Source organism: Oncorhynchus gorbuscha, linkage group LG03 (genome assembly GCF_021184085.1).
Source record: "Oncorhynchus gorbuscha isolate QuinsamMale2020 ecotype Even-year linkage group LG03, OgorEven_v1.0, whole genome shotgun sequence".
In the NCBI taxonomy this organism is placed as follows: Eukaryota; Metazoa; Chordata; class Actinopteri; order Salmoniformes; family Salmonidae; genus Oncorhynchus; species Oncorhynchus gorbuscha.
The window spans coordinates 74,205,207-74,221,382 of record NC_060175.1 but is presented as its reverse complement, the minus strand read 5'-3'; the positions used below and the strand labels follow the sequence as shown (position 1 = coordinate 74,221,382).

Below are 16,176 nucleotides of genomic sequence, written 5' to 3'. Positions count from 1 at the left end.
TCATTCCTATGGAGGACTGCTCTTTCTGGGATGTGCCAATGTGGCGGCCTGCGGCTTCAAAGCCTCTCATTGGCCATTACAAAACATCAGCAATCCAGGGTTTATACACATCATTGGGGAGAGACCATAGAAAAGATGAATGCACAAGGAACAATGCATCTGCAGGGTCCCTATGCCCATCAATTTACATTCCGAGTTCGGATCCGAACACTTGCTTAGGTCACATGTAATGAGAATAATTAAAGAGGATATATGGAACTTGTGCCTCTGGGGGTGCTCTTGATCCAAAAGTGGTCCCCCAAATGGACAGTAATATGGTCCAGAAATTAAGTCAAAATTTGATGTAAACAATTCACAACTAACGTCAATAGTGTGTCTTCAACTGAGTTTGTAGTTCAATGACTGAATGCATTTCTGTTAAACTGCAGGTGAAAATCCACAATGTATAATTCATAACGAAATAACGAAATGTTTCAAAGTACAGTATGTGGAGAGCTATAACACTGTTGATGGGTTGATTTTTGGGCAACGGTTGGGCTCTGTTTACATGGTATATGATTTTTTACTTATAATTCATCTTAAGAAATAGGCCTATACATGTCCCAAAATAACTTTTTTAATTTATATCAAATATTTTCTCTCTCATCTGTATTGTTCATGATGGGCAGACCTATACGCTTTTATCATTTTACTACACTGATATCTTGTAGCTGAGAGCGGACAACTATTTGGCGGACTAAATAAATTCTCAACATTGGATTTTCTTACATTATTCTCTCACAATAACGTTGTAGGACTATACACCTCACATTCTATATGACTGACTGTTAACCTGTCTCCTACCCTTCATCTACACTGATTGAAGTGGTTTTAACAGGTGAAATGAATAAGGGATCGCAGCTTCACCTGGTCAGTCTATATCAGTCTATGTTCATAATATTTTGTACAGTCAGTCTATAACATGTTGTGGTTGACAAAGTGATTAGCCATTTGATTCACTGTTCAGGAGTCTTATGACTTGGGGTAGAAGCTATTTAGGAGCCTCATGGACCTAGACTTGGCGTTCCGGTACTGCTTGCCGTGCGGTAGCAGAGAGAACAGTCTATGTCTAGGGTGGCTGGAGTCTTTGGGGCCTTCCTCTGACACCGCCTGGTATGGAGGTCCTTGGTGGCAGGAAGATTGTCCCCGGTGATGTACTGGGCCGTAAGCACTATCCGTAAGCACTGTAGTACCTTGCAGGTAGAGGCCAAGTAGTTGCCATACCAGGTAGTGATACCAACCCGTCAGGATGCTCTCGATGGTGCAGCTGTAAAATCTTTTGAGGATCTGAGGACACATGCACATGTCATCAGCAAACTTAATGATGGTGTTGGAATAGTGCCTGGCCGTGCAGTCATGAGTGAACAGGGAGTACAGGAATGGGCTGAGCGCACATCCCTACCCTTACCACCTGGGGGCGGCCCATCATGAAATCCAGGATTCAGTTACGGAAGGAGGTGTTCCACAGTTGATGTCAGAGTAGCTCACCATTGTCCCAGGGGACATGCGGACTACATCCAAATCATCTCACATCTGACGCACCAGGGCTGTCCCCTTGTGTGTCCAAGTTGTTTCCACCGAGATGGATGACGATATTCACGGTCACAACTCGACTCGGCGAGAGAGAATATTTCAGAACCCTTCAACTGAGAACAGCTCGGCCATATTTCCGGCTCGTGTAGTCGTCTATGTAGCCAGCTACATTGTGTAATCACATAGTAAATATTTGCTTCAGTCTTTGTTTCCTTGCTCTCGCCAATTTTCTATGAGCAATGATCAGTATGATTATAAGCATGGATCAATAAATAAAACATACAACATTGTGAAGATTCACAAGGAGAGCATGTGTTAAACTATATAATAAAGTGGGTGGTTCGTGCCCCGAATGCTGATTGGCTGACAGCCGTGGAATATCAGGCCATATACCACGGGTATGACAAAACATTTATTTTTACAGCTTCAATTACGTTGGTAATCAGTTTATAATAGCAATAAGGAACCTCGGGGGTTTGTGGTATATGGCCAATATACCACGGCTAAGGGCTGTATGTCAAGGCACGTGCTAAGAACAGTCCTTAGCATGGTATATTGGCCGTATACCACACCTCCTTGTGCATTTTTGCTTAATTATAATGTTCTATATTAAGGTTGCACGATCACCTTCCAGTGTAAAAACCATGGAAATTAAAACCAAAAAACTATGTTTAAACTGAGAACAGGCATTGGTCTGAAGCTGGCAAATGAAGGATAATTCACATGAGCACCACACAAGTCTCAAATACCCCCCTAAAAAACCAAGCACAGGTGTTCAAAATCTTGTTTTATTCAAATTCAGCAGTCCACATGAGTTTGTCAATTCACATACTGCCGTTTGTCAATTCACATACTGCCCATGAAAATTGTCCAGTTTCCATAAAAGCTATGATCATTTTTCATATTTATTATTGCATAAAATCATCCGTTTTCATAGACATAATTGTACATGTAATGATTTGTATTTTCTACTTATTTCTTATAACTCATAGGAATTTCCAATAAAGCTTCAATGGCTCACTGCAGGCATAGAATCAACATATCCAGAAACACATCTGTTCCTCGGGGCACTGGCCATCTTTGTAACAGTACTCGGCACACATATAGGTCCCGTTGGGCAGGACACAGCGACCGGGCTTCACTATGGTAACAAATTAAAAGTTGTCAGTTATACAGTAGAAACATACGTGTAATAGGAATTTCCAGGATAACAATCGAGAAAAGCAGTCGCAGGTAAAGTCAATCAAATCTATCCATCATAAATCGATACATGTAAAATGTATATGAAAGGCTGTAAAACTCCAAAAATATTTGTGTCTTCCAAAGAGGTGGATTGGTTAATATTAATTATTTTTTATTTAGAAAAAAAGTATATCCAGTTTATTACAAGCTGCAACAGGGAGAAACTTCCAGCACAGAAGCATAGAAAATGTCTAACTGGCATCTTGGAGACATGCCCTTTACATTCTAATCAGACAGCACCAAATGTTCTGTAAACACCAGCTCTAGAGGCTTGTAGGAAGTCAAAACAAACAGGCTGTCAGCTGCCACAGAATCACACAGTGTTCACAGAATGTCATCAATACAACATAACAGTGAATAATCAGTGTGTCCTCGGCCCTTATACCTCAAGTCCGGCGTGAACCTCTATCAACAGATATGAGAATAATCCATAACATTCAGCATCAAGTCTAGTGACCATCAATCCACACCTTGAGTGTCACAAGTAGAACACTGGAAATCATCCGTACACTGATTCTTTCCATTGAGGTCTTACTATTACAATGAGTTGGAATTTTGTTGGTGGCCTTTGACAAATTGTCAGCTTAAAGTTCTATGAATTGCTGTATCGTAAGAAACGTATGTTGCTACTCCTCTGAAGTGTCAGCCTGATATTCCCAAAATCATTTTTTCCTATAATTTTTTACTTTTATTTATCTAGGCAAGTCAGTTAAGAAAAAAATCTTATTTTCAATGACGGCCCAGGAACAGTGGGTTAACTGCCTTGTTCTTAACGACAGATTTTTACCTTGTCAGCTCAGGGATTTGCTCTTGCAACCTTTCGGTTACTAGTCCGACGCTCTAACCACTAGGCTACCCTGCCGACAACGGTCCACCAACCAAAGGACATCAAGCCAACATGACACAACTGTGAGAAGCATTGGAGTCAACATGGGCCAGCATCCCTATGGAACGCTTTAAACACCTTGTAGACCCTATGCCCTGATGAATTGAGGCTTTTCTTAGGGCAAAAGGGGGTGCAACTCAACAATAGGAAAGTGTTCCTAAAGATTGGTATACTCAGAGTGTATAGATGTTGCATAACATTGGTATATACTCTAAAGGCCTGCATGGATCGTGAAAATCTTCTTAATTGAGTGTCCCAGCTCTAAAGAGAGTGTATGTGAAAAATATCTATCTATGTGTATGAAATGTACATTACAAGCCCCAGCTTTCTTGTTTCCAGAGTAATGCAGCAATAATGAATGCAGTGGATGTGTGTATCTGTCACTCTGGGACCATATCCTACCTGTGTCGGTGCAATGCAGTTATGCCCACATCCATTGTAGCAGCATTTTTCATTATTGGGGCAGTCACTGTCATTGGAACAGAACTCTGCACACATCCCCACACCCCATCGTCTACGAGGGCACACTCCAGGCTTTGCTTTAGGACAACACAATTTGAGCAGACATGTCAGGGAACCCGACTCACCACAAAGAGACATGAACACGGACACAATTGGACCGAATCATTTTCTGAAAATCTGTCATATTTGTGAGGAGATGGTTACGATAAATAGGCATTTGCATTTGTAGGAAGTCAAAACAGAAAGCGGTGACATTGTCAGCTGCTACAGAATCACACAGTGTTCCACACTGTCATCAATACAATACAACAGTGAATAATCAGTGTGTCCTCGGCCCTTCTACTGGGACCTCCAGTCTGGTGTCAATCACTATCAACAGATATGAGAACAATCCATAACATTTATCATCAAGTCTAGTGACCATCAACCCACACCTTGAATGTCACAAGAAGAACAATGGAAATCATGTGTATTACAGAAGCTCTATACTAAACATTGTGTTGATCCCTCTAAATTAAATATGAGCTTTACTGGTCTTAAATGTCCCCATTACAAAATGTTTATGATATATATATATATATATATATATATATATATATATATATATATATATATATATATATATATATATATATATATATATATATATATATAAAACTCTAAATACCTACATGGCTCTCAGAAATCTTCTTGATTGAGTGTCTCAGCTCTAAAGAGAGTGTATGTGAAATATATTGATGTCTGTGTATGAAATGTACATTACAATCTCCAGCTTTCTTGTTTCCAGAGCAATGCAGCAATAATGAATGCAATGGATGTGTGTATCTGTCACTCTGGGACCATATCCTACCTGTGTACGGTGCAATGCAGTCATGCCCACATCCATTGTAGCAGCATTTTTCATCATTGGGGCAGTCACTGTCATTGGAACAGAACTCTGCACACGTCCCTCTGCCCCATGGTCTACGAGGGCACACTCCAGGCTTTGCTTTGGGACAACACAATTTGAGCAGACATGTCACAGAACACGACTTACCACAAAGACACATGAACATGGACACAATTACACTGAACCATTTTCTGAAAATCTGTCATATTTGTGTGGAGATCGTTACGATAAATGTTAGCTGCTACAGAATCACACAGTGGTCACAGAATGTCATCAGTACAATACAACAGTGAATAATCAGTGTGTCCTCGGTCCTTTTACTGGGACCTCCAGTCTGGCGTAAATCACAATCAACAGATATGGGAACAATCCATAGCATTCAGCATCAAGTCTAGTGACCATCAACCCACACCTAGAATGTCACAACTAGGATACTGGAACCATTGTGTATAACATAAACTGTATACGCAAAAAAAAATTGTTGATCACTCTCAACTAAATTTGATCTTTAGCGATTCTACATTTCCCCATTACAAATAGGTTTATGGTAGCAACTTGTCAGCCTACACTGACTCTTGCCATCGAAGTCTTTATATTATGTGACTTCTTAATTGAGTGTCTTAGCTCTAAAGAGAGCTCCATCTTTCTTGTTTCCAGAATAATGCATCAATAATGAATGCAGTGGATGTGTGTATCTGTCACTCTGGGACCATATCCTACCTGTGTTAGGTGCAATGCAGTTATGCCCACATCCATTGTGGCAGCATTTTTCATCATTGGGGCAGTCACTGTCATTGGAACATAGCTCTGCACATATCCCCACGTCCCATTGTCTAACAGGGCACACTCCAGGCTTTGCTTTGGGACAACACAATTTGAGCAGATGTCAGGGAACCCAACTTGCCACAAAGAGACATGAACATAGACACAATTGGACTGAACCAATTTGTGTCGAGATGGATTTGACAAATATGCATTTGCATCTGTGGAAAGTTTGTAGGCCATACTCCAAGTAATTTTGTGTCTAATTAATAGTTTTGGAGACATTTGTCCCCCATCATCAATGTTTCCCCCATAACACCCATGAAAATGCATGACAGCCTTCTGAACACTCACAATCTATTGGTTCAAATAAGTAGGTTGAAAACATAGTATGTTAACTCAAATGGGCTGTGCAGCTAGTTACACACAGACACACAAACAGTGCTATTAAGATGCAGAAATAATCATTTCTAGTTAAATGAACATATGAGACAAATTGACAAACACATCATTATATGTTGACTGAATTGTTGCATACGTTTTCTCAAGTTGGAGCTAAGTTTGGGCCAACTAAAAATGTTAAGTTCAGGTAACACTTTTATCTAGAAGTTGAATAAACTGAAAAAGGCTTTGGAACCACTTACTTCATAATCATTTGTTGAAACAACTAGAATTTATTTGACAGTGTATGCGTAAAATGGCCAAGGGTAGGCTGAATTGTTTCAAAGTCATAATGGCTGGCTTGTATTTCTTAGTAAGGTTGCAACAACATAGGTTGCAAAGGGGCTATGCACCATTATAGGCTATTGTTTATAACCAATTAGGTAGACTGTAACACCTAAGTCAAGTGTAGCAGGCTTCTTAAAATAAATCATCAAATTGTCACAGTTTGTTTCATGACAAATAATGCAAAGTAGGTTAATTAGAACAACTCACATGTAGATATGTCTCCCGTTTCTGCAGCAGAGACTATTTTCAAATCTACAAATGCCAACAGAAAAAGAACCAAAGCACAACGCGCTGACAAATTCATGTCCATGCTGACTTCAAGACTGTTAGAGCAAATGCAGTCCAAATCAATTTAATAGAAGAGGAGGAGACCATAATATGTATTAACCTTAGATGACTAAGAGGGGGGCGCTGCTTTGAAGCCATCGCACAGCCATTTTGGTACTCCTCCTTCATTGTAAAAATAAAAGGTTAATTAATGTCTACATTTGTTTTTTGACAAATATATTCTATTACAGACACCTTAATGCATACATGCAAATTATATTAATTGAACTGAACATGAACATTTTACATTTTGAGAGTGTTAATGTTACTGCCCCCACCACAACAAAGAATTACTTAAATACATGAAATTGTGTCTTTGAAACATTTTATTGAAATATTGTAGAATTCCATTCATTCCTATGGAGGACTGCTCTTTCTGGGATGTGCCAATGTGGCGGCCTGTGGCTTCAAAGCCTCTCATTGGCCATTACAAAACATCAGCAATCCAGGGTTTATACACATCATTGGGGAGAGACCATAGAAAAGATGAATGCACAAGGAACAATGCATCTGCAGGGTCCCTATGCCCATCAATTTACATTCCGAGTTCGGATCCGAACACTTGCTTAGGTCACATGTAATGAGAATAATTAAAGAGGATATATGGAACTTGTGCCTCTGGGGGTGCTCTTGATCCAAAAGTGGTCCCCCAAATGGACAGTAATATTGTCCAGAAATTAAGTCAAAATTTGATGTAAACAATTCACAACTAACGTCAATAGTGTGTCTTCAACTGAGTTTGTAGTTCAATGACTGAATGCATTTCTGTTAAACTGCAGGTGAAAATCCACAATGTATAATGATTCATAACGAAATGTTTCAAAGTACAGTATGTGGAGAGCTATAACACTGTTGATGGGTTGATTTTTGGGCAACGGTTGGGCTCTGTTTACATGGTATATGATTTTTTACTTATAATTCATCTTAAGAAATAGGCCTATACATGTCCCAAAATAACTTTTTTAATTTATATCAAATATTTTCTCTCTCATCTGTCTTGTTCATGATGGGCAGACCTATACGCTTTTATCATTTTACTACACTGATATCTTGTAGCTGAGAGCGGACAACTATTTGGCGGACTAAATAAATTCTGACATTGGATTTTCTTACATTATTCTCTCACAATAACGTTGTAGGACTATACACATCACATTCTATATGACTGACTGTTAACCTGTCTCCTACCCTTCATCTACACTGATTGAAGTGGTTTTAACAGGTGAAATGAATAAGGGATCGCAGCTTCACCTGGTCAGTCTATATCAGTCTATGTTCATAATATTTTGTACAGTCAGTCTATAACATGTTGTGGTTGACAAAGTGATTAGCCATTTGATTCACTGTTCAGGAGTCTTATGGCTTGGGGTAGAAGCTATTTAGGAGCCTCTTGGACCTAGACTTGGCCATCCGGTAGTGCTTGCCGTGCGGTAGCAGAGAGAACAGTCTATGACTAAGGTGGCTGGAGTCTTTGGGACCTTCCTCTGACACCGCCTGGTATGGAGGTCCTTGGTGGCAGGAAGATTGTCCCCGGTGATGTACTGGGCCGTAAGCACTATCCTTCAGCACTGTAGTACCTTGCAGGTAGAGGCCAAGTAGTTGCCATACCAGGTAGTGATACCAACCCGTCAGGATGCTCTCGATGGTGCAGCTGTAAAATCTTTTGAGGATCTGAGGACCCATGCCCATGTCATCAGCAAACTTAATGATGGTGTTGGAATAGTGCCTGGCCGTGCAGTCATGAGTGAACAGGGAGTACAGGAAGGGGCTGAGCGCGCATCCCTACCCTTACCACCTGGGCGCGGCCCATCATGAAATCCAGGATTCAGTTACAGAAGGTGTTTCGTCCCAGGGTCCTTAGCTTAGTGATGAGCTTTGAGGGCACTATGGTGTTGAACACTGAGCTGTTGTCAATGAATAGCATTCTCACATATGTGTTCATTTTGTCCAGGTGTGACAGGGCAGTGTGAAGTGCAATAGAGCTTGCATAGTCTGTGGATCTTTTGGTGTGGTGAGTGCTGCAGACATGAGTACTACGGGTCGGTAGTCATTTAGGCAGGCTATCTTAGTTTTTCTTGGGCACAGGGACTATAGTGGTCTGCTTGAAACATGTTGGTATTACAGATTCAGACAGGGAGAGGTTGAAAAGGTCAGTGAAGACACTTGCCAGTTGGTCAGCGCCTGCTCTGGGAACACGTCCTGGAAGTCTGTCTGGCCCTGCGGCCTTGTGAATGTTGACATGTTTGAAGGCTTTACTCACATCGGCTGCGGAAAGCGTGATCACACAGTTGTCCGGAACAGCTGATGCTCTCGTGCATGTTTCAGTGTTACTTGCCTCGAAGCGGGCATAGAAGTTATTTAGCTCGTCTGGTAGGCTCGTGTCACTGGGCAGCTCGCGGCTCTGCTTCCCTTTGTAGTCTGTAATAGTTTGCAGGACCTGCCACATCTGACGAGCGTCGGAGCCGGTGTAGTACGATTTTATATTAGTCCTGTGTTGGCACTTTTCCTGTTTGATGGTTCGTCAGAGGGCATAGCGGGATTTATTATAGGATCTCTGTTGCTCTAGGTCGACAGGTTCCGGCTCCTTAGCCGAGGTGACCGGTCTGCTCCTGATCCCCAGGCTCGTCATCTTAGTCTGCATCCTGCATCTGGAGCCGTGCGTCAGGGAGGGGCAACTGTCGCGTGTGCTCCCTCTCCGTCCTCTAGGTCACCAGCCTGCTCGTTATGGCGCAGCCCTGTCACCATCGTTACGGTCATCAGTGCGTTGTGACACTCACCTGACTCCATCACCTCCCTGATTACCTGCCCTATATTTGTCACTCGCTTCGGTTCCTTCCCCAAGCGTCATTGTTTCTGTTTCAGTTTGGTCTGTGCGTTGTTTGTGTTTCTTGTTTTCTATTATGTTTTGTTTATTGATTAAATCACTAACTCCCTGAACTTGCTTCCCAACTCTCAGCGCACATCGTTACACTAATATTCATAAGATCATTACATAAGATATGTAATATAGGTCTTTATAAACGACTTTACTAATCAACACTTTTTGCGTGGCCTCATCTAAAGTGTGGGCTATTTATACATAATAAATACTAAATACTTTCTAAACAATAAGCACACAATATTCCGAAACTCAATTATGTTGAGTAACAATGTTTTTAGTCCATAAATGCTTTTCTTAATTACATAAATGCTTCAAGTCACTTGACTGATGACTGATGAAGATTATCTCATAGAACAAAACGTATAAGAACTCCCAAACCTGTTTTCACCACAAAACATATTTTCAGCGTTTATCTAAAAACCCTACAAAAACACAATACATTTTCCCATAGGCTTTGTTCAAAGAACCATAATGGAGTTAGTTCCTACAAAGAGACATCATTACTATTGCTCTCTATACATGTTAGCAATTGGGAGTCTCCAACCCTTGCAAAAGTAACCTCACAGTCCAATCCCCCCAACCCCCCTTTGCTAATTTCACCACCAGCAAAGCATTAAAAAAGAATCTCACCATCTACCCATAATATCTCATAATGACAGTGAAAACATGATTTTAGAAATGTTTGCTAATTTATTGAAAGTGAAATACAGAAATATCTCATTTAAATACAGTACCAGTCAAAAGTTTGGACACACCGAGTCATTCCAGGTTTTTTAATTTATATTATTATTTTTTTCTATTTTCTACATTGTGTAATAATAGTGAAGACATCAAAACTATGAAATAACACATATGGAATCATGTAGTAACCAAAAAAGTGTTAAACAAATAAAAAACATTTTTTAAATTCTTCTTAGTAGCCACACTTTGCCTTGATGACAGCTTTGCACACGCTTGGCATTCTCTCAACCAGCTTCACCTGGAACGCTTTTCCAGCAGTCTTGAAGGAGTTCCCCACATATGCTGAGCACTTGTTGGCCCCAATTAAGGTGCCACCAACCACCTGTGCTAGACAGCCATTTTCAAAACGGTTCTCTTTACGGTCATACAAATTAAAACCATCCATTTCTGGTGGATTGACAATGGAACTCTGTTTAAAGTATAATTTTTAAATGAAGCCAAACAGAGTAGGCTACTATTTAAATGTTATCCTCCAGAAGAGGCAGAACATAGGCTATATTATAGCAAATTGTCACGCCTTGGTCATTGTAATTTGTGTTTTTCGTTATATATTTTGGTCAGGCCAGGGTGTGACATGGGTTTATGTGTTGGGTTCGTATTGGGGTTTTATTAGCATTGGGATTGTGTATGATTAGGGGTGTGTCTAGTTAGGCTTGGCTGCCTGAGGCGGTTCTCAATTGGAGTCAGGTGATTCTCGTTGTCTCGGATTGGGAACCGTATTTAGGTAGCCTGAGTTTGCTTTGTATTTCATGGGTGTTTGTACCTGTCTCTGTGTTGTAGTCACCAGATAGGCTGTATTAGGTTTCACGTTCCGTTTGTTGTTTTCGTATTTCAGTTATTTCATGTACCGTCATATCTTTCATTAAAGTCATGAGTAACCTACACGCTGCATTTCGGTCCCACTCTCTTCTTACAACAGACGAACGCCGTTACACAAATAATGTCAAATCTCGAAAGTACCGATAGAGGAAAAAACATTTTCTTGTAGAGAATGTATAAGGAAGGTATCATGTTAATGAATGACAGTGTAAACATCAAAGGTCAAATTATGTCACACAAGCAATTAATCACGGTATAAGGAAATGTATGCTCATTACAAAATTAGAACCAGTTCATCGCAGCTCTGCCACAAAAATGGAAGAGGCAATTACTTAAAAGGGAAAGGAATGAATTAATCGTAAATGGCTTAAAATGACCAATATAAATCGTAACATGTATCAGTTTCACTTATGGTCAAGAGGGTTGACAACTATACTGCATAAAATTCAAGATAGTTGGGAACAGATTTTCGATATCCCAATACCATGGCATCAGATTTAGTGAAGTAATATACAAAGTAACAATTGAAGCATCAATCCTTTCTTTTCAATTTAAGCTATTATATAAGATTCCGCTACAAAAAGAATGCTCAGTATATGGGGCATTGAACAGAATCAATTGAGTATCTATTTTGGTACTGTCCATCGGTGGCTTGTTTTTGGAGTCAGGTTCAGGAATGGTTGTTAACATGGGTACCACTGGGCGCACATCTGGGGGTTTTGTCCTAGCACTACACAGCTGATTCAAATAACCAACTCATCATCAAGCTTTGATTATATTCATCAGCTGTGTAGAGCTAGAGCAAAAACCAAAACGTGAACCCAGGAGGAGCCCCAGGACCGAGTTTGGGAAACCCTGCCCTATGGTACTGCCCAGGGACACAGTGATTGAATGCAAAGTGGTGGATTGTGAGCATGCGCCTGCCACGGAGGAACATGCAAATCTTCCACTGTTTGATGTCAGAGTAGCTCACCATTGTCCCAGGGGACATGCGGACTACCTCCAAATCATCTCACATCTGACGCACCAGGGCTGTCCCCTTGTGTGTCCAAGTTGTTTCCAACGAGATGGATGACGATATTCACGGTCACAAGAGAGAGAATATTTCAGAACCCTTCAACTGAGAACAGCTCGGCCATATTTCCGGCTAGTATAGTCGTCTATGTAGCCAGCTACATTGTGTAATCACATAGTAAATATTTGCTTCAGTCTTTGTTTCCTTGCTCTCGCCAATTTTCTATGAGCAATGATCAGTATGATTATAAGCATGGATCTTATCAATAAATAAAACATACAACATCATGAAGATTCACAAGGAGAGCATGTGTTAAACTATATTATAAAGTGGGTGGTTCGTGCCCCGAATGCTAATTGGCTGACAGCCGTGGAATATCAGGCCATATACCACTGGTATGACAAAACATTTATTTTTACAGCTTCAATTACGTTGGTAATCAGTTTATAATAGCAATAACGAACATCGGGGGTTTGTGGTATATGGCCAATATACCACGGCTAAGGGCATGTGCTAAGAACAGTCCTTAGCATGGTATATTGGCTGTATACCACACCTCCTTGTGCATTTTGCTTAAATATAATGTACTATAATAAGGTTGCACGATCACCTTCCGGTGTAAAAACCATGGAAATTAAAAACAAAACACTATGTTTAAACTGAGAACAGGCATTGGTCTGAAGCCGGAAAATGAAGGATATTCACATGAGCACCACACGAGTCTCAAATAACCCCCTAAAAAACCAAGCACAGGTGTTCAAAATCTTGTTTTATTCAAATTCAGCAGTCCACATGAGTTTGTCAATTCACATACTGCCGTTTGTCAATTCACATACTGCCCATGAAAATTGTCCAGTTTCCATAAAAGCTATGATCATTTTTCATATTTATTATTGCATAAAATCATCAGTTTTCATAGACATAATTGTACATGTAATGATTTGTATTTTCAACTTATTTCTTATAACTAATAAGAATTTCCAATAAAGCTTCAATGGCTCACTGCAGGCATAGAATCAACATATCCAGAAACACATCTGTTCCTCGGGGCACTGGCCATCTTTGTAACAGTACTCGGCACACATGTAGGTCCCGTAGGGCAGGACACAGCGACCGGGCTTCACTATGGTAACAAATTAAAAGTTGTCAGTTATACAGTAGAAACATACGTGTAATAGGAATTTCCAGGATAACAATCCAGAAAAGCAGTCACAGGTAAAGTCAATCAAATCTATCCATCATAAATCGATACATGTAAAATGTATATGTACAATGTATGTGCATGTACAGTGGGGAGAACAAGTATTTGATACACTGCCGACATCCATATAAAATGTATATGAAAAGCTGTAAAACTCCAAAATATTTGTGTCCTCCAAAGAGGTGGATTGGTTAATATTAATTATTTAGGCCTTCTGTGCGCCTCGCCTGTTCAGCACAGCGAGATCCTTCCTTCCCTCCTGCGCTGTCGGAGTCTCCCGCCTGTTCAGCACAGCCAGAGCCTTCCTTCCCTCCTGCGCTGTCGGAGTCTCCCGCCTGTTCAGCGCTATCAGAGCCTTCTTCCTCTACAGCGCTGCCGGAGCCTCCTGCCTGTTCGGAGCAGCCTGAGCTGCCAGTCTGCAGGGAGCTGTAAGTCTGCAAGGAGCTGTCAGTCTGCAAGGAGCTGTCAGTCTGCAGGGTGCTGTCAGCCTGCATGGAGCAGTCAAAGCTGTCAGTCTGTTCGAAGCAGCCAGAGCTGTCAGTCTGCATGAAGCAGCCAGAGCTGTCAGTCTGCAAAGAGCTGTCAGTCTGCAAAGAGCTGCCAGTCTGCAAGGAGCTGTCAGCCTGCATGGTGCTGCCAGAGCTGTCAGTCTGCAAGGAGCTGTCAGTCTGCATAGAGCAGCTAGATCCGCCAGTCAGCCATGATCTTCTAGATCTGCCAGTCAACCAGATTCTTCCAGATCTGCCAGTCAACCAGTCTCTTCCAGATCTGCCAGTCAACCAGTCTCTTCCAGATCTGCCAGTCAACCAGTCTCTTCCAGATCTGCCAGTCAACCAGTCTCTTCCAGATCTGCCAGTCAACCAGTCTCTTCCAGATCTGCTAGTCAACCAGAATCTTCCAGATCCGCCAGCCAGGATCTACCGGAGCCTACTACCTGCCTGAGCTTCATCTCAGTACTGGGCTTCCTCTCAGTACTGGGCTTCCTCTCAGTACTGGGCTTTCTCTCAGTACTGGGCTTCCCCTCAGTTCCGGGCTGCCCCTCAGTTCCGGGCTGCCCCTCAGTTCCGGGCTGCCCCTCAGTCTCGAGCTGCCCCTCAGTCCTGAGCTGCCCCTCAGTCTCGAGCTGCCCCTCAGTCCCGAGCTGCCCCTCAGTCCCGAGCTGCCTCAGTCCCGAGCTGCCCCTCAGTCCCGAGCTGCCCCTCAGTCCCGAGCTGCCTCAGTCCCGAGCTGCCCCTCAGTCTCGAGCTGCCCCTCAGTCCCGAGCTGCCCCTCAGTCCCGAGCTGCCTCAGTCCCGAGCTGCCCCTCAGTCCCGAGCTGCCCCTCAGTCCCGAGCTGCCCCTCAGTCCCGAGCTGCCCCTCAGTCCCGAGCTGCCCCTCAGTCCCGAGCTTCCCCTCAGTCCCGAGCTGCCCCTCAGTCACGAGCTGCCCCTCAGTCCCGAGCTGTCCCTCAGTCACGAGCTGCCCCTCAGTCCCGAGCTGCCCCTCAGTCCCGAGCTGTCCCTCAGTCCCGAGATGCCCCTCAGTCACGAGCTGCTCCTCAGTTCTGTGGGGTTCTGGGTGAGGACTATTAGGCCATGGTCGGCGGCGAGGGTGGATTATCCCAGGACGCGAAGGGGAGGAACTATGACTTTAATGGAGTGGGGTCCACGTCCCGAGCCAGAACCACCACCATGGACAGATGCCCACCCGGACCCTCCCTATGGTTTTGAGGTGCGTCCGGGAGTCCGCACCTTAGGGGGGGTTCTGTCACGCCTTGGTCATTGTATTTTGTGTTTTCGTTATATATTTGGTCAGGCCAGGGTGTGACATGGGTTTATGTTATTGTATTTTCGTATTGGGGTTTGTAGTATTTGGGATCGCGGCTGATTAGTGGTGTTGTATAGGCTTGGCTGCCTGAGGCGGTTCTCAATCAGAGTCTGGTGATTCTCGTTGTCTCTGATTGGGAACCGTATTTAGGTAGCCTGGTTTCACTTTGTATTTCGTGGGTGATTGTTCTTGTCTCTGTGTAGTTTCACCAGATAGGCTGTAATAGGTTTTCGTTCCGTTTGTTGTTTTTGTATATGTATAAGTTATTTCATGTATCGCAATCTCTTCATTAAAGACATGAGTAACCACTACGCTGCATTTCGGTCCGACTCTCTTTCCACAAAAGAAGAACGCCGTTACAGAAACTGGAAACACATCTCCCTCACTAGCTTTAAGCACCGGCTGTCAGAGTAGCTCACATATTACTGCACCTGTACATAGCCCATCTATAATTTAGCCCAAACAACTACCCCTTCCCCTACTGTATTTATTTATTTTGCTCCTTTGCACCCCATTATTTGTATTTCTACTTTGCACATTCTTCCACTGCAAATCTACCATTCCAGTGTTTTACATGCTATATTGTATTTACTTCGCCACCGTGGCCTTTTTTTTGCCTTTACCTCAATGTATAATGATTCATAACGAAATGTTGCAAAGTACAGTATGTGGAGAGCTATAACACTCTTGATTGGTTGATTTTTGGGCAACGGTTGGGATATGTTTACATGGTATGTGATTTTTTACTTGTAATTCATCTTAAGAAATAGGCCTATACATGTCCCAAAATAACCTTTTACATTTCTATCAAATATTTTCTCTCATCAGTCTTGTTCATGATGG

The 16,176-nt window shown here is 42.2% G+C and overlaps 1 protein-coding gene across 1 annotated transcript; it reads right to left on the bottom strand.

Moving 5' to 3' along the window:
• Positions 1-2,396: 2,396 nt before the first annotated feature.
• Positions 2,397-6,875, bottom strand: LOC124021821 (perlwapin-like). Its single transcript, XM_046336953.1, has 6 exons — positions 6,750-6,875; positions 5,772-5,909; positions 5,013-5,150; positions 4,103-4,239; positions 2,691-2,713; positions 2,397-2,655 (listed from the first exon to the last, which is right to left on the bottom strand). The coding sequence occupies exons 1-5, from the start codon at positions 6,850-6,852 to the stop codon at positions 2,711-2,713; spliced, it is 519 nt and encodes a 172-aa protein (XP_046192909.1). The 5' UTR covers positions 6,853-6,875; the 3' UTR covers positions 2,397-2,655; positions 2,691-2,710.
• Between the last annotated feature and the right edge of the window lie 9,301 nt (positions 6,876-16,176).

Bases quoted from the DNA above. Each gene is read 5' to 3' on its own strand.
- LOC124021821 (XM_046336953.1), bottom strand. From the start codon at position 6,852: ATGGACATGAATTTGTCAGCGCGTTGTGCTTTGGTTCTTTTTCTGTTG. The intron at 5,910-6,749 runs GTGAGTTGTTCT...GTTGTCCCAAAG, and splicing joins AACGGGAGACATATCTACAT to CAAAGCCTGGAGTGTGCCCT. The intron at 5,151-5,771 runs GTAGGATATGGT...GTTGTCCCAAAG, and splicing joins CTGCATTGCACCTAACACAG to CAAAGCCTGGAGTGTGCCCT.